The 27,048-nt window shown below is 45.5% G+C and overlaps 4 protein-coding genes across 6 annotated transcripts in view; 3 read left to right on the top strand and 1 right to left on the bottom strand.

Annotated features, from left to right (window-relative positions):
* gpr19 (G protein-coupled receptor 19) overlaps positions 1-5,330 on the top strand; it is a 6,442-nt gene extending 1,112 nt beyond the window's left edge. The window contains exon 2 of the mRNA XM_074698147.1: positions 2,862-5,330. Within this exon, the coding sequence (XP_074554248.1) occupies positions 2,882-4,159 (1,278 nt within the window). The 5' untranslated portion in view covers positions 2,862-2,881 and the 3' untranslated portion in view covers positions 4,160-5,330. The remainder of the gene's footprint in view (positions 1-2,861) is intronic.
* Positions 5,331-5,811: 481 nt separating this feature from the next.
* On the top strand, positions 5,812-14,275 carry LOC141810524 (cystine/glutamate transporter). The gene is made up of 12 exons (XM_074698146.1): positions 5,812-8,341; positions 9,423-9,549; positions 9,750-9,865; positions 10,018-10,143; positions 10,322-10,421; positions 10,502-10,546; positions 10,634-10,757; positions 10,837-10,940; positions 11,040-11,136; positions 11,703-11,852; positions 13,011-13,188; positions 14,025-14,275. The coding sequence occupies exons 1-12, from the start codon at positions 8,140-8,142 to the stop codon at positions 14,087-14,089; spliced, it is 1,434 nt and encodes a 477-aa protein (XP_074554247.1). The 5' UTR covers positions 5,812-8,139; the 3' UTR covers positions 14,090-14,275.
* A 2,273-nt stretch (positions 14,276-16,548) lies between these two features.
* On the bottom strand, positions 16,549-24,391 carry foxm1 (forkhead box M1). 3 transcript variants are annotated; one of them, XM_074697694.1, is made up of 9 exons: positions 24,209-24,391; positions 21,238-21,699; positions 21,004-21,149; positions 20,610-20,801; positions 20,398-20,526; positions 19,870-19,929; positions 19,503-19,551; positions 19,252-19,424; positions 16,549-18,444 (listed from the first exon to the last, which is right to left on the bottom strand). In XM_074697694.1, the coding sequence occupies exons 2-9, from the start codon at positions 21,662-21,664 to the stop codon at positions 17,632-17,634; spliced, it is 1,989 nt and encodes a 662-aa protein (XP_074553795.1). In that variant the 5' UTR covers positions 21,665-21,699; positions 24,209-24,391; the 3' UTR covers positions 16,549-17,631. The 3 variants fall into 3 exon arrangements, with proteins under 3 accessions (XP_074553795.1, XP_074553796.1, XP_074553797.1); XM_074697695.1 differs by having other exon boundaries at positions 19,503-19,548; XM_074697696.1 differs by lacking the exon at positions 19,870-19,929.
* A 492-nt stretch (positions 24,392-24,883) lies between these two features.
* Positions 24,884-26,821, top strand: rhno1 (RAD9-HUS1-RAD1 interacting nuclear orphan 1). Its single transcript, XM_074698357.1, has 2 exons — positions 24,884-25,354; positions 25,454-26,821. Exons 1-2 carry the CDS (start codon positions 25,190-25,192, stop codon positions 26,180-26,182), a joined length of 894 nt encoding a protein of 297 aa, XP_074554458.1. The 5' UTR covers positions 24,884-25,189; the 3' UTR covers positions 26,183-26,821.
* Positions 26,822-27,048: the final 227 nt, after the last annotated feature.

Genomic DNA, 27,048 nt, shown 5'->3' with positions numbered 1-27,048 from the left:
TCGTCCATGTACCTGTTGTTTGGTCCTCCAGCGTGTCGTCCATGTACCTGTTGTTGTTTGGTCCTCCAGCGTGTCGTCCATGTACCTGAACTAAAGAGGTTGACTTCTCTGTGAAACTCATGGGAAGGGGCCGTCACGCCACCATACGACTCCACAGTCTGTGGTTGGGTCTCCAGTCCTCTGTGGTTGGGTCTCCAGTCCTCTGTGTCTCTCCTCACTCATGGTTGGACCAGCTGCTAGGTCACATTAACAAGGGTTTGATTAATTAGCTGTAACTACTCTCAACAGATAGAAACATCCACCATAGATCAAAAATGACGTATTAAAATATATCCTGAATGTTTGGCGCTGGTTTGTGGGTTTAGGATTTCCTGTAAGGGATGGTGACCCGGGGCAGAAGAGGTCAGACAGGATTTCCCTGTGACACCAAAAGAGAAAGAAAAGTGAGAAAATGTGTCCTCGGTTGTTTCCTGACTCCTCTGCCCCGGTTCACGTCTGCTCTCATGAAGGAGAGAAGTCAAAAATACTGCCTCAGTATCTAAAACATCTCAATACGAATCTTTTCTTGTTCTGCCCAGAGCTGTCACTGAAGTGTAGTTATAAAATATAAATCTAATTAAAATCCATCAGAGGTTTTTAACTCGTTATTAATAAGCCAAAAAAAGACAAAGGGACCAGACACCTTTAGGAAAACTGATCATTTCACCTCCAGGGAAAAAGGAGCTGTTGATCTAAATCTGCCTCAGTCAGAAACAGGTGTGTGTGTGTGTGTGTGTGTGTGTGAGTGTGTGTGTGTGTGTGTGAACAAACACTATCCTTTTCCTTGTTTGTCAGGGAGCTCTGATCTGTTTGTATTGATTCATGTTTCAGGTCTGATTGAAAATATTTCTTACAGATCTTTTTCTGGAGGCTTCCTCTCCGTCACGTTTATTTACATCTGGGCCCAAACAAAACCTTTTGGTGGATGAACTTTAGCTGGACACGCTTTTCCCATCTGAGTAAAAATAACTCAGCAGAGCAGCTCTAAAACCTTTTCAACATATGAGACATTTACATTCCTAATTTTCCTTTGTACTGAGTTTTTCCTCCAGTCTCTTTTTTGCGATGCCATCTTACGCGTTGTGAGTGTTGTGTGTCATTGTTCTCATTTGTTAGCAGGCTAACCAGTTAGCGTGGCTGAGGTTGCTAAGAAAAGAAAGCCAGCAGCGTAAACACATGAGCAGGGATAAACAGAGACAGTTCCCCCTTGGGCTTTTCACATCCTTAACAGGCGACCCCGGAGGAGAGAGGATCTCTCCGTACGGGGAGAAGGAGTAATGAAATCACCCAGCAGCTGGGAGGAAAGCTGCTGAAGGCCAGCATGGTGCTGGGAGGTGTGTCTGCCCGTTACTGAGACCATCAGAATCATAATATATATGGTTAATACCACTCCCTCCTGTTACCGGTGTTTTTCAGAGGTTAATGAGCTGTTAACCACGTCCACAGAAACACACAGGGCCCACAGGCGACTCCACGATCGAAACGTTATCGGCGAGCTGGGCCTGCTGCGGTTGGTCGGTGACGTTGGGTTTGTTAGTTAAGAGCATCTGTCTGTACATGTCCTCATCGGAGCTACAGGGGAAGTTATCCCCAGAAATCTAACCCTAACCCTAACCCTAACCCTAACCCTAACCCTAACCTAACCCTAACCCTAACCCTAACCCTAACCTAACCCTAACCCTAACCCTAACCCTAACCCTAACCTAACCCTAACCTCACCCTAACCCTAACACTAACCCTAACCCTAACCTCACCCTAACCCTAACACTAACCCTAACCCTAACCTAACCCTAACCCTAACCTAACCCTAACCTAACCCTAACCTCACCCTAACCCTAACACTAACCCTAACCCTAACCTAACCCTAACCTAACCCTAAACTAACCCATACCTAACCCTAACCCTAACCTAACCCTAACCTAACCCTAACCTAACCCTAACCTTACCCTAAACTAACCCTAACTAACCCTAACCTAACCCTAAACTAACCCTAACCTAACCCTAACCCTAACCTAACCCTAACCCTAACCCTAACCCTAACCTAACCCTTACCTAACCCTAAACTAACCCTAACTAACCCTAACCTAACCCTAACCTAACCCTAAACTAACCCTAACCTAACCCTAACCCTAACCTAACCCTAACCCTCACCCTAACCTAACCCTAACCTAACCCTAACCTTACCCTAAACTAACCCTAACTAACCCTAACCTAACCCTAAACTAACCCTAACCTAACCCTAACCCTAACCTAACCCTAACCCTAACCCTAACCCTAACCCTAACCTAACCCTAACCTAACCCTAAACTAACCCTAACTAACCCTAACCTAACCCTAACTAACCCTAACCTAACCCTAACCCTAACCCTAACCTAACCCTAACCCAACCCTAACCCTAACCCTAACCTAACCCTAACCCTAACCTAACCTAACCCTAACCCTAACCCTAACCTAACCCTAACTTTAGTGTGAAAGAAATAATCTCAAACCAACCAGGCGGCCTACTTGTCCTTTGAATTGTCTGTCAGAAGATTTAAGGATTCTCCCAAAATCTCTGCGATAGTGACGACCAACCAGCCCAAAAGCCACCAGCTTACAGGTCCTCCTGCTGACTGGTTTACTGAAGGACTGTTTAACCAACTAAACCAACTACCAACCAGGAAGTGTCTCAACCAACCGAACTGAACATTGTTACTAAGTTACCGCTCTCCCCAGCTGTTGATGGTGTAGCTGAGAGGCGGCGCTGCTGAATCTTGTTTTATCTCTGCTTTTGTAAACTGTGTGATTAAAGTAACGGTGAATATCTCCCCTTGTCTCTGCAGATTTCCCAGGGTGCCTAGCGATGGTGTATGCCTTGTCATCAAACGCGCTCGGCATCAATCCCTCCCTTTACTCTCCAGCTTTTACGTATCAGATGTCATTTAACTTCTCAGAGAAGGAAAACTCGACTGTCCTGGCAACCTTACCCACAACCCCCCTCTGCAGCCTCGAGGGCACCCCCTCTGGCCAGCTGAACAGGACGTTCGCCCCCTATGAACTGACCACAGGCGAGGCTGTCGTCCTTGGCTTAGTTTTCGGGGCTCTCTGGTTGGTCTCCATCCTGGGAAATGCGCTGGTCTGCCTGGTCATCCACCGGAGCCGACGGACTCAGTCCACCACCAACTACTTTGTGGTGTCGATGGCCTGTGCGGACCTGCTCATGAGCCTGGGCTGTGCCCCCTTCCTCCTGCTGCAGGTTGCTGCGGGGCAATGGCCGTTGAGTGCTGCTGCTTGCAAAGCTGTGCGCTACCTGCATCACCTCTGTGCAGGTGTGCAAGTCTACGTCCTGCTGTCCATCTCTGTGGACCGCTTCTACACAATCATCTACCCCCTCAGCTTCAAAGTGTCCAGAGAAAAGGCCAAGAAGATGATCCTGGCCTCGTGGTTGTTTGACGCTGCCTTTGTGTCACCTTGCCTCTTCTTCTACGGTTCCACGTCCACAGCGAGCAGTCACTGTGACTTCTTCCTCCCAGACAGCTGGGGCAGTGTCGCCTATGCTGCAGTTCATCTCCTCTTTGGCTTTTTGCTCCCGGTCGGGCTGCTCACGTCCTTTTATCAGCGGGTTGTGCGCTACATCTGGAGGATTAGCGCTGATGGTCACACGGTGCGCCGGACGATGAACATTGTTCCGAGAACGAAAGTCAAGACCATAAGGATGTTCCTGATGCTCAACACAGTTTTCTTCCTTACCTGGACGCCCTTCTACATCGCCCAGCTGTGGCACCCCAAGGAGTCCGATGGACCCAGTAGACAGGGGCTGCTGTTCTTCGCTGCCATCGCCTGGATATCCTTCAGCTCCACGGCGTCCAAGCCGACCCTGTACTCCGTCTACAACGCCAACTTCAGAAGAGGAATGAGGGAGACCTTCTGCATGTCATCCATGAAATGTTACCGCAGTAACGCATACACCATCACAGCCAGCACTCGCATGGCCAAAAAGAATTACATTGGGGTGGTGGAAATCCCAGTGCAAAATAAGACAGGAACCAAGGACTCAGTTTACGAGACCTTTGATCGAGAGGCAAAGGAAAAGAAGGTCGCCTGGACCACGAACGCAAACCCTCCAAATACTTTTGTCTGAGCGAGGTGGCAGGGTTTAAAAACCAAACACAAAAAACTCCCTAAAGCTTACGTCAACAGCAACTGTCAGTGCTGCCAGGTGAGCTAGCTAGCTTTCACATGCTAGCCCTTAAAAAAAAAACAAAAGCTCACAAAAACAGTGTGTGTCCAAAGGGCTTTTTTCAGACAAACCTTGTGGTCACCGTGTCAAAGTACCCGAGCTGCTCCGATCAGCCGCTGGTTTTATATCCATGTTTTAGTCATGCTTTATTTGTGTGCAGTGTTGATGGATTGTTGGCAGATCTTGTGTTGCAGTGTCAGCTTATCAGCTAGCTAACCATAGTGTGTGACACCTGTCAGTGACCTGTCCACAAAGCATTTGGTTTGCTTCAGTTCTGTACGTGGTAGAAGCTAACGTCAGTTGTGGCTATTACCGTATGTTAACATTGACTTTACTGACTTTGCTGCATTTCTTGTAATGCTGGGTCAGCTAGCTAACATCGTCTGTTAATGGACACTTTGTTCAGACTATATGAGCTGAGTGTCTCCAAATAAAATACAGATCAGATTTCTGTGTGCAGAAAACTGTTAGCATAAAATTGTCTTATTTAAATATCAGTCTGGTGTTTGCCAAACAATGTTTTTGTTTTCTTTTGAACTCTTGGGAATTTCCATCAGTTTGCCGTAACTGACAAAATAATGTTCATAAAAAGATGCTTTTAAAGCATAAAGGACGAGAACAGCCGAGAGAAACTGGCTGGTTACCCAAGTGTCCTGTAAGCTTTTTAACAACTAGATGCATAATGGAAAATAGAAAACTAACTATCCACTCACAGGTGACCTGGTAAGTCACACGTGTGTTTTAGTTTAGGGTGAAGAGGTGTGACGCCAATCTTAGCTCCAAATAAATCACTGGCATGGTGTCAGCACCCATCACTGAGGTGTTTTGGCTTCATTTCTGTCCAGCAGGGGGCGTGTTTTCACCACAGTAGAAGAAAGTGAATGGTCACTTCTTAGAAGGTGGAGGTTTCCCAGAGGAATTTTGAGCTATTTTCTATCAAACTTTTATCCAGTTAGTGGGTCGGTGACCACTGGTTTAATGAGCAGAATAACTCTACTGATGCTAATTAATTATTGGATGATATCTTCGTCATTGATCAATGATTATTTATTAAAAAATCCCTGAAGAAATATGCCAAGAATGGTCTGTGTTTGCTATCGGCTAATAGGTTGCTGACATGATGCTGACATGATGCTGACATGATGCAAACATGATACTCACATAATGCGGACACATTTTTGGCATGATGCCGTTATTTTGCTGACATGATGCTAGCATGCAGATAAGATGCTGACATATTGCTGACTTATTGCTGACATATTGCCTGCATAGTTTTGTCATGTTAATAAGATACAGAACAAACGCTGACATGTTAAATGTGAGTATCTTTCTGACATAAAGCAGACCTGTTGCTGACATATTGCTGACGTGTTGCTAACATGTTGCTGACATATTGCTGACGTGTTGCTAACATGTTGCTGACATATTGCTGACGTGTTGCTAACATGTTGCTGACATATTGCTGACGTGATGCTAACATGTTGCTGACATATTGCTGACGTGTTGCTAACATGTTGCTGACGTGATGCTAATATGTTGCTGACATATTGCTGACGTGCTGCTAATATGTTGCTGACATATTGCTGACGTGTTGCTAACATGTTGCTGACATATTGCTGACGTGATGCTAACATGTTGCTGACATATTGCTGACGTGATGCCAACATGTTGCTGACATATTGCTGACGTGGTGCCAACATGTTGCTGACATCTTTTTGACCTGTTGTTGAAATGTGGCTTACATCATTCATGTTACCAACCAATGTTGTTGACGTGATATAGAGCTGCTGCCAACATGATGCTACACACTACAAACCAGATACCTGACTCTACATGTTAGATTCTACATACTACATACTACATACTACATAATGGAAACTACATAAAATACCTCATTGTACACACGCGTGTCACATGCTTGATATTACATACTGGGTACTGGATAATAGATGCTACTTAGTAGGTCATACATACTGCATTTAACCACTGGGTGAGACTAGTTTAGCCTGTGGTTTGGAAAACAGGCACCGCCCCCATGAGCACTTTCACCCACTGACACTAAGACACGACTCTCACCAAGATTTGCATTAAAAACAAAACAAAAGAAGGTAGGTGGATTATCTGTGCATCGTTTCTCACTCCCAACACAAAAACTGAGCTGAAGAGTCCAGAAATAACCAGTCCTGGTGCTGATCATCTCATTTTGACTGATGGATGATGAACAGGCGTATGACAGTGAGACTCATGTCTCAGGGTTTGGAGGATGGTGAATGTAGCGTGGAACAATGTCGCCATCTTGTGGAGAGAAAGGAACTCGTAACAAGCTTTTGCTGAAATTAATGTCGAGCTCCTTCTGCAGGAAAAATGAGAGAAACATCAACAGTTTGTGATCAAATGATGATTAAACACAAACACAGTCTGTATCACCAGGTGGATTATACATCCATTATAATTTAATGTCTTTGCAGAAACTTAGCGCTAATCTTTTGAAGCTTCTTTGTTGATCAGTGACATTATAAGTTAAAAATCTCACAGATTGTACCAAAAAGAGAAACATCTTCATATGAACAACATGACATGAAAGGATTCAATGGTTTCGTCCTCCTTCTTTTGAAATGTCCTCAAATTAAGTGTTTTGTGAGTTGGGAACAAAGATTTTCTGAAACATCTTGTTCATGTTATGAATGTTCTGCTGTGTATGAGGGACTGAATGACACTCTTTAAAAGTGTGTTTAACAGTGTGTAAGCTCTCTGTCAAACCTCGTTACGACAGACACTTCGTGCTTCGAATGATGATGAATCAACAACTTTGGCTCCTGGTCCTGTTTCTTTTTTCTGCAGTGATCTCTGAAATACTCAGGGAAAGAAGCTGAATCCTGGCAAACGTCAGCGGCGCTCGATGACAAGTCCAAAAAACGACTTCTTTCAGCTGTTATAGAGAATAATATGAACTTTTTACTGTGTTTATGCTTTTGTCAGCAGGAACATGTCAGAAACATCCTCTCTCTGCATCTTTGCTCCTGAAAAAAGAAAAACAACATCACATGACCGTGCTAAATTCCTAACATGCATGTGTGTCATCAATCCCAAAGTTTAGCCACGTCTCGCAGGTTTTGGAAACATACCAACAATGTTTGCTGGCATTGGAGACACAGTGGCATTTTTAACTATAAGTATATTTTGATGGAGTGAAAGCACACGATGAACACTGAGCTCTGTTTGTGGGAGAGTTTTAACAGGCCAGTCGTGGCTCTGCCAGACGGACTGAAAGTGACATCCATCCAGCACTCGGTCGAGTGGAAAAAAGTCAACACAGTCAGAGTTTTCTGTTTCCTCATTCAGAAACAAACACAGAAGTTTCAGGTTGTGTTTCAGCAAAATGTTCATGAAATGTGTCAGAGCTTCAGACGACATTAGAAAGGAAAAGTTGTTGTTGAACGTAACCTCCTGCAGTGAGAGCAGCTGCCTCCACAATCCCCCGACCCTCCTGACCCCAGAGGCCTCCATCAAGCTGTTTACACACACAAACAGCACAATGCAGGAAAGTGTGGAGCCTCAAACTGCTGTAATCACCTCGCAGACATTGGAAGACTGCTGGCTTTGTTCCCTGCCAAGGCTTTTGGGGTGGTGGAGGGGGAACGAGGAGCCAATGAGGGGAGGAAAAACACGGAGGGTCGAGCAGGAGGAGGGAGACGGGGACATGTTGTGGCTGTTTCTCTTCCCACAGTTTCAGCCTCACTCAGCTGCTGCAAACGTGCCTCCAGACGGGTTAGAGAAACAGGATTATTGTTGGAGAGAATCAGCTGATCCAGAGGTAAGAAGTTTACTTTGCAGGTCGGTGAAACTCCAGACGAGCAGAGTGAACTCAGTGCACAGAGGAAATGAAGAAAGAGGAAGAGAAGCCAGAGGAGGAGGTGGTGCACCTCAGGAGAGAGATCGGTTTGCTGTCGGCCGTGTCCTTCATCATCGGTACGGTGGTGGGCAGCGGCATCTTCATCGCACCCAAGGGAGTCCTGATGAACAGCGGCAGCGTGGGGCTCTCTCTGCTGGTGTGGGCCCTCAGCGGGGTCCTGTCCCTGTTTGGTAAGACCATGGGTGGTGTCATGTCCGCTGTTTGACAATGAGATCGTCTCCAAACTTTACATGAGCCAACTTTGACAGTTTGGTGATTCTTTACTTTTTAAAAAACATTATAGCTTTAAAAAAAATTAAAACTCACTTTTTTATTTGTGTTCTTCAAGAAGTGAATCAGTAAATTAATTTGGATGATTCATAACTGAAACGTGTTAATTTCATTAACACTTTCCCCACAAACAACATGTCAACCGAAACCGATCTGAATCATTTCCTTTAAAGGTTTAAAAAGTTTCATGAAAAAGACTTAAAAATGTTTTGTTTTCTCCTATATGCTAAACTTCCTGCTAAATGTTTAAATTAACATGCAAAAAAGTCCTTTTGGCCATGCTGAATTAGCATGTTAGCATTTCCCCATCAGCAGCAACCTGGCGTCTAAAAACAGGAGACAACGCTGCAGACCTGCTGTTTCTGCAGGGTCTGGTTAGCTAACCCTAACCCTAACCCTAACCCTAACCCTGTTTCTGCAGGGTCTGGTTAGCTAACCCTAACCCTAACCCTAACCCTAACCCTGTTTCTGCAGGGTCTGGTTAGCTAACCCTACCCTAACCCTGTTTCTGCAGGGTCTGGTTAGCTAACCCTAACCCTAACCCTAACCCTGTTTCTGCAGGGTGGGGTTAGCTAACCCTAACCCTGTTTCTGCAGGGTCTGGTTAGCTAACGCTGACCCTAACCCTGTTTCTGCACGGTGGGGTTAGCTAACCCTGACCCTAACCCTGTTTCTGCAGGGTCTGGTTAGCTAACCCTAACCCTAACCCTGTTTCTGCAGGGTCTGGTTAGCTAACCCTGACCCTAACCCTAACCCTAACCCTAACCCTGTTTCTGCAGGGTGGGGTTAGCTAACCCTGACCCTGAGGCTCCACCAGGAGGAGAGAGGAGGCTGGGATATCTTGTGTTTTATTAGTGAAATGCTGCTAAAGCTAACAGTCAGATAAAGGAGATCCACAGGAGCTGACTGACTTTATGCTAAAACCTTCAGATCGTCTAACAGACCCCGGTGTGTGTATCTGCTCTCCTTTCTGCTCGCTCAGGGGCCCTGTGCTACGCTGAACTGGGAACCAGTTTCACTAAGTCTGGGGGGCACTACACGTACCTGCTGGAGACCCTGGGGCCTCTGCCGGCCTTCCTACGGCTCTGGGCTGAGTTCTTGTTCATCAGGTTCACTTCCTTTCTTCTGTCCTGACGTCTTTGACTCCAGCTAGCACAGCGGCTGATATAAATGTTACCGTAAAGGTCTTTAACGTCTAAATGTCTCTGAACCTCCAGGAGACCACGACTGATTTTAATCTGTCACAGGAAATAAAAACTGAGTTAAACTTTGATGTTAAAAGTTTCATAACCTGATTTTTTATTCCCAGACCAGCTGTGGCCTCCTACGTGTCCCTGGCTTTCGGTCGCTACGTCGTGGAGCCATTCTTTGAACCTTGTGCTGCTCCTGTAGCGCTAATTAAGCTCGTTAGCATCCTGGGAGTGAGTGAGTGCTCGACGAACCCTCTCTGTAAAAATGAAATTAAGTGTTACCTCTCAGACATGGTCACAAGCTGTATTTGGTGTGTGTGTGTGTGTGTGTGTGTGTGTGTGTGTGTGTGTGTGTGTGTGTGTGTGTGTGTGTGTGTGTGTGTTCAGCATTCGTTGTGGCGGTGAACTGCTGGAGTGTGACCATGGCGTCTCGCACTCAGGTCACTTTGACCTTCATCAAGATGTTTGCTCTGGTCCTCATCATCGTCCCTGGCGTCATGGCTCTGGCTAAAGGTGGGTCGTGGGTGGTGGGTCATGGGTGGTGGGTGGTGGGTGGTGGGTGGTGGGTCGTGGGTCGTGGGTCGTGGGTGGTGGGTCGTGGGTGGTGGGTGGTGGCTTCAGGAGCTGCTGCTCTGATTATCAAAATGATTATCAAAGGATAAAAATCTGTTTGGTGTTTTCTTCCTTCCAGGAAAAACAGAGAACTTCCAAAATGGATTTGAGCTGAAAGCAATAACTCTGGACCGGATTCCTCTGGCGTTTTACAACGGCCTGTACGCCTACGGTGGATGGTGAGGAAAGGGTTGGACAGTAAATTAACTCTGACTCATGTAAAATATGTTTAAGGCTTTGTTTTACACTTTGTCTGCAGGTTTTATCTGAACTTTGTCACGGAGGAAGTCATCAACCCAAACAGGTATTTAATCGGACACTTCCTGCCCTCTCTGAAACATTGTTTGGAGCCACGTTTTCCCGAGTGTCATGTCGTCTCGTGTCTTGTCAGGAACATCCCGCTGGCCATCATCTGCTCCATGGTGACGGTGACGGTTTTTTATGTGCTGGTTAACGTGGCCTACTACACCATGATGACTCCCGTGGAGCTGCTGCAGTCGGACGCCGTCGCTGTGGTTGGTGCTGGGCTTTTAGAGGAGAAGTGAAGGAGTGATGAGGACGCTCAGAGGTCTGATCAAACTTCTGTTTCTGCAGACGTTTGCAAACCGTGCTCTCCAGGGGATGTCATCGGTGATTCCCATCCTCGTAGCTCTGTCTTGTCTCGGGGCCCTGAATGGCGGTTTCTTTGGGGCTCCCAGGTATCCTAACCCACGTGTCATTGTTTCCCTCCATGGTGGCGTGATATTTCAGTGGGAATGTTGCTAAGATGCTAACGTGAGCTGTTGTTCATGATGCAGGATGCTGTTTGTAGGGGCCCGAGAGGGACACTGGCCCCCGATCTTCTCCATGATCCATATCCGCAGACAAACACCTTTACCTGCCGTGCTGTTTCTGGTAAAACACCTTCAGCACACCTGACCGTGGGAGGGGCTTGATCTGATGAGACATGAGAGTTTGTGTTGTCCTTGGTGTTGCTTCCAGCCAGGGCTTTGACCAATCAGAGTCAGGTATTTAACACAGCCAGGTAACGACTTCGGTAAGGGACCAGGTGCGGCCATCATTAGAGCTACAGGGAGGTAGATCACAAACACGAGATGTGTTAAAACCCAGAGATGAACGGTACGACAGAAACATTTAGAAAACTCAACTGTTTATAAGATTTTCCATCAAAGCCAGTTGCTCTGAAAGAAACCAAACCCTAACCCGCTTTTTAATGATTGTTTCTGTGACTCAAAGCAGATCTGAGTGTCTGAGTGTCAGAGATTACATGGGTCCGGTCTCTATTTAAAACCAAAAGCAATCTGTAATGATTTACTGAACTAAACTGAACTAAACTGAACTTACAAACTATTCAGGATGTCATCTGACATCCTTCAGTTACAGTTTTCTGAAGCACCTGGGCCTGAGGAAAGAGGTATAGCCCACGGTTTATTCTCACTGATGTTTTCGTCTGTCTGCAGTACCCCCTGGTGGTTCTGATGTTGACCAGAACCGAGATCTATGAGCTCATCAACTTTGCCTCCTTTTCTCGCTGGTTCTTCATCGCCCTCGCCACCCTGGGGATGCTAATCCACAGGTATCGCTTCCCACTCCACCCCAGACCTTTCAAGGTGAGTGTTTGCCTCTGGGCATGTGAAGCGCTCTGCATCCTGACGCTAACCCTGCTAACCCTGCTAACCCTGCTAACCCTTCTAACACTCCTAACGCTGCTAACCCTGCTAACACTGCTAACACTGCTGACCCTTATAACCCTGCTAACCCTTCTAACCCTGCTAACCCTGCTAACCCTGCTAACCCTGCTAACCCCACTAACACTTCTAACCCTGCTAACACTGCTAACCCTGCTAACATTGCTAACCTTGCTAACCCCACTAACACTTCTAACCCTGCTAACACTGCTAACCCTGCTAAAACTGCTAACACTACTAACCCTGCTAACCCCACTAACACTTCTAACCCTGCTAATCCCACTAACATTTCTAACCCTGCTAACCCTGCTAACCCTGCTAACACTTCTAACACTTCTAACCCTGCTAACACTGCTAACCCTGCTAAAACTGCTAACACTGCTAACCCTGCTAACCCCACTAACACTTCTAACCCTGCTAATCCCACTAACATTTCTAACCCTGCTAACCCTGCTAACACTGCTAACACTGCTAACCCTGCTGACCCTGCTAACCCTGCTAACCCTGCTAACACTTCTAACCCTGCTAACACTGCTAACACTTCTAACCCTGCTAACACTGCTAACCCTGCTAACCCCTGCTAACACTGCTAACCCTGCTGACCCTGCTAACCCTGCTAACCCTGCTAACCCTGCTAACACTGCTAACACTGCTAACCCTTCTAACCCTGCTAACACTGCTAACCCTTCTAACCCTGCTAACACTGCTAACACTGCTGACCATTCTAACACTGCTAACCCTGCTAACATTGCTAACCCTGCTAACCCTGCTAACCCTGCTAACCCTGCTAACACTTCTAACCCTGCTAACACTTCTAACTCTGCTAACCCTGCTAACACTGCTAACACTGCTAACACTGCTAACCCCACTAACACTTCTAACCCTGCTAACACTGCTGACCCTGCTAACCCTGCTAACCCTGCTAACCCTGCTAACACTTCTAACCCTGCTAACACTTCTAACTCTGCTAACCCTGCTAACACTGCTAACACTGCTAACCCTGCTAACACTGCTGACCCTGCTAACACTGCTAACCCTGCTCACCCTGCTAACCCTGCTCTCTGTGTATGACACTCTAAGGTGCCACTGTTCATCGCCGTCACCTTCACAGTGGTTTGCTTCTTCATCGTGGGCTTGTCTCTGTACTCTGACCCCTGGAACACGGGGCGGAGCTGTGCCCTGACGCTGACCGGAGTCCCGGTTTATTACGTGACCATCTACAGATACCTGCTGCCCACAAGACTGAGACGCATCTTCGGTGAGTCAGAGCAAAATCTGCAAATTTATGAAATCTCAGGTTAAAAAAATTCAGACTAGTTTTCCAAATCTGCACCTTTTGTTGAAGTAGGCTCAACATTTTGTGATGAACGTGAACATTTCTTCTTGATGTTTTCTTTGACCCTGACCCCACTGGAGCTTGACGTCAGACCTAAAGCAGTCTTGGTGATGTCACCCGTTAGTTTCTGATGGGGTGCTATGAAGTCACCACATGAATTGTTGAATCCAGCTGCTTTTGAGGCCCATTCAGCGACTGCACAGAGAAGGTCTTAACACCTGCGACATCCTCACCTGTCCAGTTAAATTAGCGCCACCTGTAGTTCAGTCTAATGCTGCGTTCATGTGATGGTGGACGCGCTGAACAATTCGGAGCATCTTAGAAACAGGAGCAAGACTTTTCGTCCGGGAAACATTGTGAGATGATGTTTTTTCATTGTCCAGAAGATTTTCGTAATAAACATTTTGCATCAACTTTCAGTTTAACGTGATTCGAAGCCCAAAAACATTTGTGGCACCAATTTCCATTTTAATGTAAGTCTACATGTTTAATTTCAGCTGTAAAATTTGGCATTTCAATACAGGCTCTATTTATGTTTCCCTGACATTTGGGGGTCAGCCTCAAGTGGACATTTAAGGAACTGCAGGTTTTTTTATTTCTGCATTTGCTTTATTTTCAACTCTTGAGGTTTTCACTGTGTCTCAGGCTGTTAAAACTGATTCAAACTCGTAAATTTGAGGCTGTTTTTAACCAAACCTATCAATCTCCATAAGTCTCTGAAACTGTTTTCATGGTTGTTGCTGTCTTCATTTTCCCAGATTACTGCTGCAGGCAGCTGCAGGTCCTGCTCGAGGTTGCTCAACAGGAGGTAAAGACTTACTGAAGGACTGATGGAGACTTCTTCACCCAAATTACATGAATAAAAACTTTCTGAATGTCAGCGTGAAGGAAGAATCCGTTTCAATGCACAAGAGTAGTGAAATGTGAAAACTGGGATCAGGCGAGGAAACTGACTTTCAGTCACAGCGCTGTGTTTTTACAACATTCTGTATGAAGGAATAAAAACATTTTTTAAATCACTGAGGCATTTCATCAAGGATCTAAGTTTTATTTAATCATTATTTAAAAACACATACCTAGCTTTGCTAAGTGAAATCCAAATACAGGGTTTTATCCCTGCTGTACTGCGACTGGGAGCAGAAATTGCACCTTTTTTATAAATTAAAGCACACTTTAAAAAAAAAACAACAAAACATCAAAACTTCAAGCTCCTGTGAGGAATCTTTGGCTGGTTATGAAACAAACTGTAGTTTAACATCAGTCAAAGCAAACAAGAAACACACCAGCTTCAAGACTGATGATGAAACTGCTGCAGGGGTGTGTGTGTGTGTGTGTGTGTGTGTGTGTGTGTGTGTGTGTGTATGTGTATGTGTTCGGTGTGTGTGTGTATGTGTGTGTGTGTGTGTGTGTGGGGTAGTCGAACAAAGAGATGGCCAAATTACTTTTATAACACCTTAAATGTGAAAGTAAAATGAATAAAACATCAAAAAACTTTGTCCACGGGGGCATCAAAAGTCACATAGCAAAGAGTTCCTGACAGGAGCTGTAAATAATCCTCCAACGCCGCGGGGTCACCTGAGGAAGACTGCTGGGGGAACAGACGAAGGCACGTGCTGGAAGAGGTCAACTTTTCACTTTCAGGAATGTTCTGCTGGGAACCTTTTCCCTGTGGTCGAGCTACCAAAGATGGAGAACGTTCAGTATTCAGTCCCCAAAGAGCCCGGTTACACATGGCGTGGACACGAGGAGTCACTGCACGCAAAAAGTTCATAGGTACAAAGTTCCCTGATGACAACACGGGACATGGAAAAGACAGATCTACAATAAAAGCACCGACACAACCATACTGCTGTTAGTGCTACTTTTATTACCTCATCTTTGAATGTTGCTACGAATCCTGCATTACAATCTAAAGTCACACCGTGAACACCAGGAACATCTCACTGGTTTTTAGAAGGATATATCGTCTTTTCAATGTACATATTTAAAGATTAAATCATATATTAAAGTGTGCAAAACAACAATCAAATACTCTTAAGACAGATCCCACCTCTCCAAGGATTCCTTCAGGAGAGCACACAAACGTGACGGGAAGGAAAAGAGAAACAAGGACTGTCCACAAGGGATGGAGATAAAGTGATGAAGGCCATGAATGACTGACAACAGACTGAAAACAGACTGACAACAGACTGACAACAGACTGGAAACAGACTGGAAACAGACTGGAAACAGACTGAAAACAGACTGAAAACAGACTGACAACAGACTGAAAACAGACTGCAAACAGACTGGAAACAGACTGAAAACAGACTTAAACAGACTGAAATCAGACTGAAATCAGACTGAAAACAGACTGAAATCAGACTGACAACAGACTGAAAACAGACTGCAAACAGACTGGAAACAGACTGAAAACAGACTGAAAACAGACTGAAAACAGACTGACAACAGACTGAAAACAGACTGCAAACAGACTGGAAACAGACTGAAAACAGACTGAAATCAGACTGAAATCAGACTGAAAACAGACTGCAAACAGACTGGAAACAGACTGAAAACAGACTTAAACAGACTGAAATCAGACTGAAAACAGAAATCAGACTGAAAACAGACTGAAATCAGACTGAAAACAGACTGGAAACAAACTGGAAATAGACTGACAGACTGAAATCAGACTGAAAACAGACTGAAATCAGACTGAAAACAGACTGAAATCAGACTGAAAACAGACTGAAATCAGACTGAAATCAGACTGAAAACAGACTGCAAACAGACTGAAAACAGACTTAAACAGACTGAAATCAGACTGAAAACAGACAGAAATCAGACTGAAAACAGACTGAAATCAGACTGAAAACAGACTGAAAACAGACTGGAAACAAACTGGAAATAGACTGACAGACTGAAATCAGACTGAAAACAGACTGAAATCAGACTGAAAACAGACTGAAACAGACTGAAAACAGACTGAAATCAGACTGAAAACAGACTGAAAACAGACTGAAACAGACTTAAACAGACTGGAAACAGACTGAAACAGACTGGAAACAGACCGGAAACAGACTGAAAACAGACTGAAATCAGACTGAAAACAGACTGAAAACAGACTGAAAACAGACTGAAATCAGACTGAAAACAGACTGAAAACAGACTGGAAACAGACTGGAAACAGACTGAAAACAGACTGAAACAGACTTAAACAGACTGGAAACAGACTGAAACAGACTGACAGTTAACTCTAACCTCGGATAAAATGGGAGACAGGTGAGCAGCTCATCAGTTTTACCTGGAGAGAGTGAACTGTCCCTTTAGTAATCCAATCCTTTCACTGTGATGATCCAGAAAGCAAAACAGATGCAAATGAACTCAGACTTTAAGGGTAACAATTATCAAATTTTGGTTCATATTGAAGAGTTGAAGCTTAAAAAGATCAAATGTGCTGAAGCAGTGAATTGGGAGATTTTCATGGAAACTACGTCTAAAACAAGAGAATATGGCGTTACTTTAAGTCCATGTAGATACTCGTCCATCCACGGTTATTCTGAAGACTGGAAAACTGGACTCTGTAGCCTTTGGGAAGACAGCTTCGTCAGTTCCCCTGTGCCTTGAGAGTAAGGTCTGCCCGGCCCCCTCTGACCGTGGAGACCGGCCCAAAGCTCCTGGGAACAGGGCCAACCCCAACCCTGTCTGCATCCAGGGTCAAAGCTGTATCCAGGGGGGGCTGCGACAATCTGCCTTCTTCCTACAGGATCTCTGATGCTCCCGTACGGGACTCTTGGATCAGAGGTGAAACGTCTTCCCAAACTCCACAGAGTCAAGTTTCCTGTTTCAAGTTTTCCGTACGTCACTTCAACTCCTCACTTCTGAAATGAGCAACGCTGAAGTTATAAGGATGTTCCTGGTGTATCCAAAGCCTTGAGCTGGCTGATGGATTATCCCATGAGTACTTTAATTATTAGGGTTGTAAATGTACCTGTGGACCTGTCTTTCTGCAAGCTTTGTTATTTTCAAATATCGAACAATGTGAATAAAACTTAAAAAGGATTGGAGCACGGTGACAGAAAGACAGAAATAACAGATATAGTGGGATAAATAAGACAAAATGTGGAGGACCCAGATCAATGATGTGACTTATTATCATATGGAATCTGAGTTAGTCCTGTGGAAGCTCAATCCTCTGTACACAGTCAGTGTTAAACATCAACAACATATATTTGGTCTCTGTGTTTTTAGAACGTGAACTCGTCTGAGTTTGGTCTCTGTTTATTTACCTTCTGCTACATTTGCCTCTGATTGGTGGACTTTGTTTGTAGTGTTCTGAAAAGGAGCTGAAATCTGGATCAGACGTGGATCTGGATCCTGGAGCTACTTAAAGACAGGGAGGAACTCGGACAGGCTGATGTTACACATGTCCTGGTCTTCCTCCTCCATACAGGAGAAGCTCACGTCCACCAGGATCTTACTCAGGCTGTCGTTCATGGTGTCCAGAACCAAACCCTCAGTGATGGAGCGGTTTGTGGGCGTGGAGCCTCCAGCCTGCAGCAGCTCTCTGGAGCAGCTGCTCCTCAGGCTGACGATGGGCGAGCCCGTCATATCTGGCGCTCTGGAGGAGGCGGGGCCGAGCAGCTCTCGGGGGGAGCTGAACAGCGGCCAGTCTTTGAAGGGGGTGCTGCTGAAGCTGAAGGTGGTGTAGTCGTGAAGGGGTGTGACTGCAGGACCTTCTGGGGTGCGGATGGGGCTGAAGTCCAGGACACTCTGGCTCCTTTTGCCCACAGGCGTCACCTTCCAAGGCTCCGGTGCAGCAGCGCACAGAGGCTTACTGGGCGTGGAGGAGGTGAGGTGGGTGCTGCTTTTGATGGGGGTCTTGAAGGAGAACTCTCGGTCGGGGGTGGCCTGCTGCGTGTGCTGGTTGTGCTCGTCCAGCGCCGTGTCGTGGAGCGTGGAGGCGTCGGAGACGTAGTCCGAGTCACAGAGAGTGTTTTCAGGACACAGGAGGATGGGCTCGTCATTCAGGGAGTTGACCAGATGCTGTTTCCGCCGAGAGCTGCTGGCCCGTCTCCTCGGGGGCGAGCGGGGGGTCTCACCTTTGACCGTAACTGGCTCCTCTTTCATCTCCAGTTTGGGCTCCTTCGCCCCCTGAGGATCCACGGCTGATGGTGGGACGTCACTCTGGGACACCTTAGAGACAAACCACGGCCAAGCACAGGGTCACAACAAGCCAAAAGATAAATGAATACACACCCCACTTTGTCCGGTTCATTACTAAAACTTAAGCAGCTCAAGGCCAGTGAAGAGCTTTAAAGTAAAGGTCCCCCAAACTGGAAAATGTACATTTCACAATTATACAGAATGGCCCTTTAACAGCTTAAAGCTGGTCAGCAGCAATGCAGGTGGATCCAGCCTTAAAAGTTGGTGCTACACCACACCATCAGACCTGCCCCTCATGGTGAGCAGCACTGAACAGTGTCGTCGTGCAGAAAGTGGTGAAATGCTCTAAATGAGCAGGAACAGAGAGTTCATGCAGAAAGTGGTGAAATGTTCTGAATGAGCAGGAACAGAGAGTTCATGCAGAAAGTGGTGAAATGCTCTAAAATGAGCAGTAAAAGAGAGTTCATGCAGAAAGTGGTGAAATGCTCTAAAATGAGCAGTAAAAGAGAGTTCATGCAGAAAGTGGTGAAATGCTCTAAATGAGCAGTAAAAGAGAGTTCATGCAGAAAGTGGTGAAATGCTCTAAAATGAGCAGGAACAGAGAGTTCATGCAGAAAGTGGTGAAATGCTCTAAATGAGCAGGAACAGAGAGTTCATGCAGAAAGTGGTGAAATGCTCTAAATGAGCAGGAACAGAGAGTTCATGCAGAAAGTGGTGAAATGCTCTGAATGAGCAGGAACAGAGAGTTCATGCAGAAAGAGAGGAGAGACATCAAACTGCAGATTTTCAGATGAAGACGTGGAATAAATGAGGTGTTTAGAGCGTTTCACTCTTTACCTTTGGAGCTATCCTCACTCTCTTGGCCCCTCTTGAAGGGATCTGTTTCTGCTGAGCGCAGGATGGAGGAAACTGGACCTGGGGGGACGGCATGAACACAGAGGAGGCCACTGGGAGCTGGACTGGGATCAAGTAGGATTCAGTTCGTGGGAGAAGAGGCTTCATTCTTCGCTCTGAGTGAAGAAAATAAAAACATCTAAGACTCTTTTTCCTCTTTCCCTCCTGATTTTCCTCCAGGTTCCTGAACTCACCGGAGCTGGGTGGTGTTTTTCTTGTATCTGGAAGAATTCTCCTCTGCTGCTGTGAAAAAGAAAACACCTGTGAGCTCTCTGGACTTCTCATTCGCTCTGTCTCTCTGGATTAATGCTGAGAGTCAACATCAGACCTCGAAAAGCTTTACTTATACTCTATAGATGAATAAAACATGTCTCATCTCCTCCTGTAACAACAAAACCTTCTCCTACAGCTTAACCTTCCTGCTGCAGCTGCACCCTGTCTCAAAAGCTCTGCTGACAAAGTCAAAACAGCCGAGTCAAAGCAGACACCAGCGCTCTCCTGTCTGACTGCAGAAACAATGTCTGCTCCTGGAAAAGTGAGGAAAGAGGAAATCCATCTTACTTGGTTGGAAAACAAAAGCATTGGCATCGTAACTGCGGCGGTCGCCGGGTCACAACCAGGCTGTGGAGGAGAAATCAAGATGAGATGAAGTTTATTGTCCCCTGGGGGACATGTTTCGTGGACATTCATACCAAGTTACATGCCTGTACAATAAATACATAAAAGCCGTGTCACTGTGGCATGCCCCTGACACAACAAAACCCTCAATAATCCAACGACACGCCAAAAGACTGGGTAAGAGCAGTGCCAACTAAAACATCACGTGAGTGAGAAGAGCCTGGTGCTGACACCAGAGCATCATGTTCGAGCAGACTGTTTGCTGAGTGGACTGATGGAGGAAAGGAGGAAGAAGAGCTTAAAGTGGTCTGATTCTGTGAAGAAAACGCAGTCTTTGGTCCAGTTTGTCCCAGTTTGTCCCAGTTTGGTCCAGTTTGGCACAGGAGAAATCCACACAGACACACACACAGAGCTGAAGAAGATGAACCCTTGGAGACAGTTACAGCACAAACAGCTTTCAGCCTTTCTCACCCTGTACACCTGATCCAAAGTCAGGCACCGATTCGCCTCCGGCCGGATCGTCCAGAAGGAGACTTTACCGTCATGCGACGTCTCACGAATGAACATATCGTGTAGTGAGAGGTTATGACGGATTGAATTCTGCAAATAGATGAGCAGAAAAAACAATAATTGATCTGTTTCAACTCCTCATGTGCACAGGCTTCACTCACAGACAGCAGTACCTTCCACCCGGACTTGGCCACCTCTCTGAAGTAAGGAAAGTGATCCTCGATCCAGGTGTAGATCTCCTTCAGCGTCATCCTCCGGCTGTTCCGGCTGTTGATGGCAAACTGGATCATGGCCATGTAGGAGTACGGAGGCCTCTCTGACACCGAGTGCTGAGCTGACTCTGCTTCCGTTTTTGTGCTTTGTGTCTGGAAAAACACGTTTTAATCAAGACGTTTTATTATTTTAAAGTGGGGAAAAGCAGTGTTGTGAGGCATGACACACACACCCCCACACACACCCCCCCACACACACACACACCCCCCCCCACACACACACACACACACACACACACACACACACACACACACACACACACACACACACACACACACACACACAGCAGCTGACCTGGAGAGCCACAGAGTCTGGATTCTGGTTCTCCTTGTTGACCGTTTGTTTCATAGGATCCGCTCCAAAGCCACACGTGCTCATCTTGCCCAGCCACTGGATATTGGTGAGACTGTCGTCTAACGGGCCACACTCCAGATCTTTAACTGGGAGAGAAAACAAAAAATTGTGTATGAAAGAAAAGTTAAAGACAGTGAATGAAGTAGGAGGTGAGAATGAAAAACGTTTCCGTACATGGTTTGGTTGCAGTGGGAGGTAGAACATCTGGGGGGTTGTTCACAGGTTCTTCCTTCACTGGTTGTCCAGCTGTCGATGAATCATTCATACACTCGTAGCTGGATCTGCTGTCTTCACTCCTGTTTTCACAGAGCAGGATGAACTTGTTCCTGCCCTGAGCGCCGCTTTCTTTGCCTTTAGCAGAGAGAGTCCCGATAACACTCTGAAGGTCAGCTGTGCTGGGAATGACGACCACCTGAGTGTCCGACATGCTGGGGTGGTCCATGATGCGGATGCCATCAGGGAGGCAGTGACTGGTTTTAGCGGGCTCTCCAGGGTCTGATGCAGCAGATTTGGATTCGGCGGCCGGCGGGTCATTTTGCTGGAACGGCAGCTTTCGTCTCCTTAGGATAAGGGGTCTCCTTGGGCTCCGTCTCATGGTCATCAGATCCTTGAAAATGCTGCTTGGCTTTTATTTGTCTTTGCAAACACAAAAAAACATGGAAAAAAAAACAGTCAACACATTGTCACTTTTAAACCATCAAAGTACAACCTAGCTACATCAATAACTGCCAGTCCAATAAGAAACCCTATTACAGATGGTGTCCCCCAAGGTTCACTGCTTGGTCCCCTCCTGTTCATCCTCTACACCAGTGTTTCCCAACCCTGGTCCTGGGGCCCCCTGCCCTGCATGTTTAAAGCCGCGTTTCCACCAAGCAGTCCGGGTCGGTTCGTCTCGGTACGGTGCGCTTTCAGCGGCGTTTCAACTGACTCATCCCGGGACGGATCCCTAAAAACCGAGACGAGCCGTCCCACTTTTTTGGGACCCTTTCGTATGGGTGCCAGACTGAACCGATCCGCTCTCGGGAGGTGGAGCAACACACTGCAGACGGTTGATTGGTCAAAAGAATCGTCACTCACCCCGACAGCGGCTGCATTTCTCCTGGCGGCTCACAGACTTCTCTGAAACGAAGCTTGATTGCACTTTGTAACAGAGAGTTACATGAAAATCACAGAGAGGACGAAATGCTGCATGTGTTCATCCGTGCTCTTTGTTTACTGTGTCGCGTTTTCTTCTTTGTTGGATTTAATCGCAGGGTAAGCTGCTACGGCGTCGCGCTATTGTTTACCAGCTGTGGCTTCCGGCATGCGGCTTACACGCCGCCCACCACGAGAGGGCACAGTTTGCTGTGGAAACGCAACGGGATCAGACTTAACTGTCCCAAACCGTCCCAAACCGTACTGAACCGACCCATACTGCTTGGTGGAAACGCAGCTTTAGATGTTACCCCACTCCAGCACACCTGATTGTAATAAATGGCTCGTTATCAGGCTGGAGCAGAGCTTGATGACGAGCTGATCATTTGAATCAGGTGTGTTAGAGTCGGGAACATAAAAAAACATGCAGGGCAGGGGGTCCCCAGGACCAAGACACTGCTCTACATGCTCCCCACTAATTTCCCCTGCTACCCCAATGATGCAAAAAATCTGAAATCATTTTTGTCTGCCCCAGTTCCTCTCCCTGGGCGCTGATACTCACAAAGTACCCTGTTGTCATCCTGGATCCCACTCTCTCTCAAAGCACTCATCAGAAATACAACCAAACTTTTTTTCTCCACTATTGTAACGTTCATAACCTCCAGACTGGGCCACTGCAGTGGGATCATTACAGCCATCTCTCCACTGACCTCCTAAAACATGTCTGCCATCACAGCACCAACTTTCTGCAACTCCCTTCAAACATAGGTAACTTCTTATGAGTTAACCCTAACCCCGAAAAATCTCAATATTTCTGACTTTACTTGAAGAAACAATATCCCTATCTTTCACAGACTGATTCAAAAAACAACTTCAGTAAAACTAAGCCCGTCTGACATGCTCTTTTGTACCTATGTGTATGTGAAATGGTCTAACAAACATCCGTTAAAAATGTAAAAAATAACCGTTTACTGTCGACACATTTAAGTGTCTTGAACCATCGCCTTCTTTATATTTCATATGATTTTCTAGCGAACATGGCTTTACTATTTTAGAAGCATTACTTCATCCCAACACACCGTGCTAACTGGTTAGTAGATTAACGGCTGATCTCACAGAAAGCTAGAGACCGAAATGTCGAAGGTTGGTTGATTGTCAGTAAACGTAACATCCATTAAGAACAAACTGTACAAACACGATCTGAGCGACCGCGGACCTCCGGGTAAACACTCACTACATCAGCAACTCCGTCTGTCAAATGGGAAGTCAATCCTCATGTCTGGTATCGGTGATGTTTCTTATTTACTCACAGATTCTGGTATCGGTGATGTTTCTTATTTACTCACAGATTCTGGTATCGGTGATGTTTCTTAGTTACAGATTCAGGAGTCGTTAACTTTCAGGTCTACGGTTGACGTGGTCTGTGTAACGTACGCGGCCGTTGCACTGGCAGACATCCAGATACTGATGTATCTAATTAAACGTGTCGTAAAAAGTAAAGAGAATAACAAGACTATATATATATATATATATATATATATATATATATATATATATATATATGCATTACTCCCACAACACAACAGGGTCTGCTTAGTAAACTTGCTTTGTCACAATATGAGGCGTAAAGATACTTTTTTTTGTCATATAACCCAATCAAAAGGCTAAACGTTTCAGTAAGGTACGACGGAATAACACGACTTTGCAGTGTTGATGAAACACTACATGGGTTTCGAAGTTTAATGTTCGATTTAGAAATACTAATGTGATTATTGAAATATCACATTTCTTGAATGGGGTTTTGTTGGTCATTCCGGCGACAATGACAACTCTGCCGGATGAAAAGTTTTTGCATTTAATAGTGAAGCTATAGTAACCGTTGTAAAGTTTAGTCAGAAAAAGGTTATATAACATTTCTTTGTACAAAGGTAAGCTAAGTTAGCTCACAAAGTGGCTAGTCGTTACGAGCAGGTAGCTTGCGAACTAAACTAAAAGCAAAATAAAACCAAACCTTCATATTATTGTGACTTTCCAGTCAATTCCTCTCGGCTGGATATCTGCAAGTTGTATGACAGTTGTTTTGATATTCAGTACAAAGCCAAATGATCCACGATAGCAATTAACATCTCCCATTTGGTGTTATTTAACGCCGACTGCTCGAGCTAGGCATGTATTTGAATTTTGGCGCTGCGGGCAGGGTTGCCAGATCTGAAAGACGGTTTACAGCCCCAGCACAACGCAAAGACCCACCGACCTCTATTAAAACCAGCTCGAATCTCATCTCTTATAATCCAACATGAGAACTGTAAAACTAAGAAGAAGAAGAAAATTGTTTGCACAAGCATCTTTTTGGAGGCCCCATCTTTGTCTCCAAAAATACCCCATAAATCATCCACTGCACTGGTGACGTATGTTACAGCCCTTTATTCTTATTTCACAAGGAGTTTTGCCCATCTTTTATTGTGTTTCATCTAAAGCCAGTTTCCATCCTAAGGACTTCACTTTTGGCACACGACAGCTCATGTCTTTCATTCGGGGACCATACTCGGATATTTGTTTCAACAACAGCAACAATAGCAACATTGTGAAATCCACCCAACATGGCAACACTGGCTGGTGGTCCTGCCTCTGTGACGTTGATCACGTGGTACAAGAACTCACCAATGGTAGGTAAGCAGAAGGACAAGGCACCAATCAGAGACCAAATTTGCGGAAACCGGGACTACAAAGTAACATGGAAGAAGAGAAGCGAAACGGGAAAACACAAAAGTTTGTTTCAAAACAGTCGTGAGTTTTTCCTGATTTGTTGGAATTTGAAGTTTTGATCGAGGTATGCACTGTCCCGGAGTTGTGAGCGACCAGTTATACTCCCGTTTATGGTAACCTTACAGCCGTCGACCTCTGACCGGTTGAAGACAGATTTTACGGCACATCTCGGATCTTATTCAGTTATGTTAATAGTCCACCAGATCTTCTGGAATGATTTCTTTTGATGCCACGCAAATCCTCAAGGACAGAAAAGCCCCCCCTGCTGTTCCTGGAACGGACTCTGCGTGGGGCCAGACTCCAACATGTACCCGAAGTCCGATCAGCCCTCAACCCCAGAGAGTTCTTCTCAAGGCCACCAGCTCACAGCAGCTCCGCTCACAAATCTTGGGTAAGCTATCAGTATCTAAACCCACCATTTCGGCACATTTTCTCGCAGAAATATTCTATACCTCATTTGATACAGGTTTATTTCTTTCTGACCATTTAGGTAAGCCCCCAATTTGACACCACACTTGCTGCAGCACCCCCGGTGAGGCGAGGGAGGAGACAATGTCACTCTGCTACAAGCATCTCTGACAGCTCCACTCAGCTCATCAGGAAAAACAGTGCGAGCAAATTCCCTGCATTAGCATTTCAGACAAGAACAAGACTGCAGACTCATCAACCCAAGAATACACGCAAGAAGGCAGCTGCTGAGTCTAATCCAGGACCTGATGGGCCAAATCAACCACAAGGATCACACCAAATCAAGAGGACAAGTGTGCAGTGCTTAGACACACCAAAAAGGCAACTGAGCACGACCAGGAAAAGAAATGTAAAGAGGTTTTCTGACGCTGCTGCAAACAGTTGTTCAGACGGGATGGAAATTTCATCCGTTCAAGCGGCCGGCAGGTGCAGAGTGCCAGCAGATGGTGCTTCTGTACTCGCCTTGAACGAGTTCAGCACCACTGAAGTTAGCAGCATATCACTCCCTCCTGATGTGGACACTCCAAAAGTAATTCAAGAAGGGATCAGCTGTCTCTCCTCCCAGTCTTTTCACCTGCTACTGCCTCAGCCATGCACACCACCTTGTCAACAGCCACCTGACATTTTGGTGGCCGACACACCAGAGAGAGATTATGGGGTCAAAGTGTCCTGGAGGAGGAGGAGGGGTTTGATGTTGCTTTTAAAAGACAGAGGACAGCTCTCAGATTCAGATGTGTTAGTGCACAGCTGATTGGGAGACATGTCAACATACAAGGAAAGACATTATTCTGAACATCTCCTGCCATGTTTTATTGATACTGCACTGAATGTGATCATCATCAGTTAAATTCACAGCCTGTTCACTATCTTAAACTTTTGTCAAACACGATACAATGAACCATAACAAAAAATGTATTAAATTGTTCATTTTTGCAGGTGAGAGTTTGATTTGACTAAAAGCAGATAAACTGTTGAAATGTGGATTATGATACAGATAAGAAGGAGCCCTTATACAATTATGTTACTTCACCTTGCACACATGGAGGATCATTTTCCTTGCTTCACTTATTATTAGCATTTTTCTGTGTTTCTTGAAGAATCAATATTTTATTGAAAGTGTTAAAGGAGAGTTTATTCGTCAAACATGGAGTTTCTAAACCTTGTTTCATGATATTAATAAAACTAAAGATTGCTTAATAACTGGACTTTATATAACATGATGGGCTGACATGTATGTGGGAGACCAACAATCATGCTAAAACATTTTGTCTGTGTCATCTTTAAATGTATGATGGAGTGGCAGGGAGCTCAAAGGGGGACGCTTATTCCTAAAAATGAATAAAAGAGACAAACGGTGGCAATCAGCAATATGATAGTGGCTAAAAGTCAACAGGCATCAACAGATTATTCTTTGTTTTTGTATAAAGCCTTAGTTTTTGTATTGAGGTTCAGTTCACTTTCTTTCTTCCCATAGGTGGATTTTTTATTATGCAGTCAGTGAGAAGACAACTGTTCCATATTGATATCACTGAAAATAAAATTGATATCACTGAAAATAAAATGGAAAAGGGCTGAACCTTATACCAACCCTAACCCTAAACTTCCAAATTAACCCCC

Source organism: Halichoeres trimaculatus, unplaced genomic scaffold (assembly GCF_033239565.1).
Source record: "Halichoeres trimaculatus isolate MK-OKI-2021-1 unplaced genomic scaffold, fHalTri1.1 fHalTri1_scaffold_21, whole genome shotgun sequence".
Lineage (NCBI taxonomy): Eukaryota > Metazoa > Chordata > Actinopteri > Labriformes > Labridae > Halichoeres > Halichoeres trimaculatus.
The sequence above is the reverse complement of the archived record's forward strand: the minus strand, read 5'-3'. Positions and strand labels throughout refer to the sequence as shown.

Coding starts and splice junctions, on each gene's coding strand:
- foxm1 (XM_074697694.1), bottom strand. CDS start 21,664: ATGACCATGAGACGGAGCCCAAGGAGACCCCTTATCCTAAGGAGACGA. Junction 20,802..21,003: donor CAGACTCTGTGGCTCTCCAG/GTCAGCTGCTGT, acceptor GTGTTTTTCCAG/ACACAAAGCACAAAAACGGA. Junction 19,425..19,502: donor AAAAACACCACCCAGCTCCG/GTGAGTTCAGGA, acceptor TTCTTCACTCAG/AGCGAAGAATGAAGCCTCTT.
- rhno1 (XM_074698357.1), top strand. CDS start 25,190: ATGCCACGCAAATCCTCAAGGACAGAAAAGCCCCCCCTGCTGTTCCTG. Junction 25,355..25,453: donor GCTCCGCTCACAAATCTTGG/GTAAGCTATCAG, acceptor CTGACCATTTAG/GTAAGCCCCCAATTTGACAC.
- LOC141810524 (XM_074698146.1), top strand. CDS start 8,140: ATGAAGAAAGAGGAAGAGAAGCCAGAGGAGGAGGTGGTGCACCTCAGG. Junction 10,422..10,501: donor CTGTACGCCTACGGTGGATG/GTGAGGAAAGGG, acceptor CTTTGTCTGCAG/GTTTTATCTGAACTTTGTCA. Junction 11,853..13,010: donor TCCACCCCAGACCTTTCAAG/GTGAGTGTTTGC, acceptor TGACACTCTAAG/GTGCCACTGTTCATCGCCGT.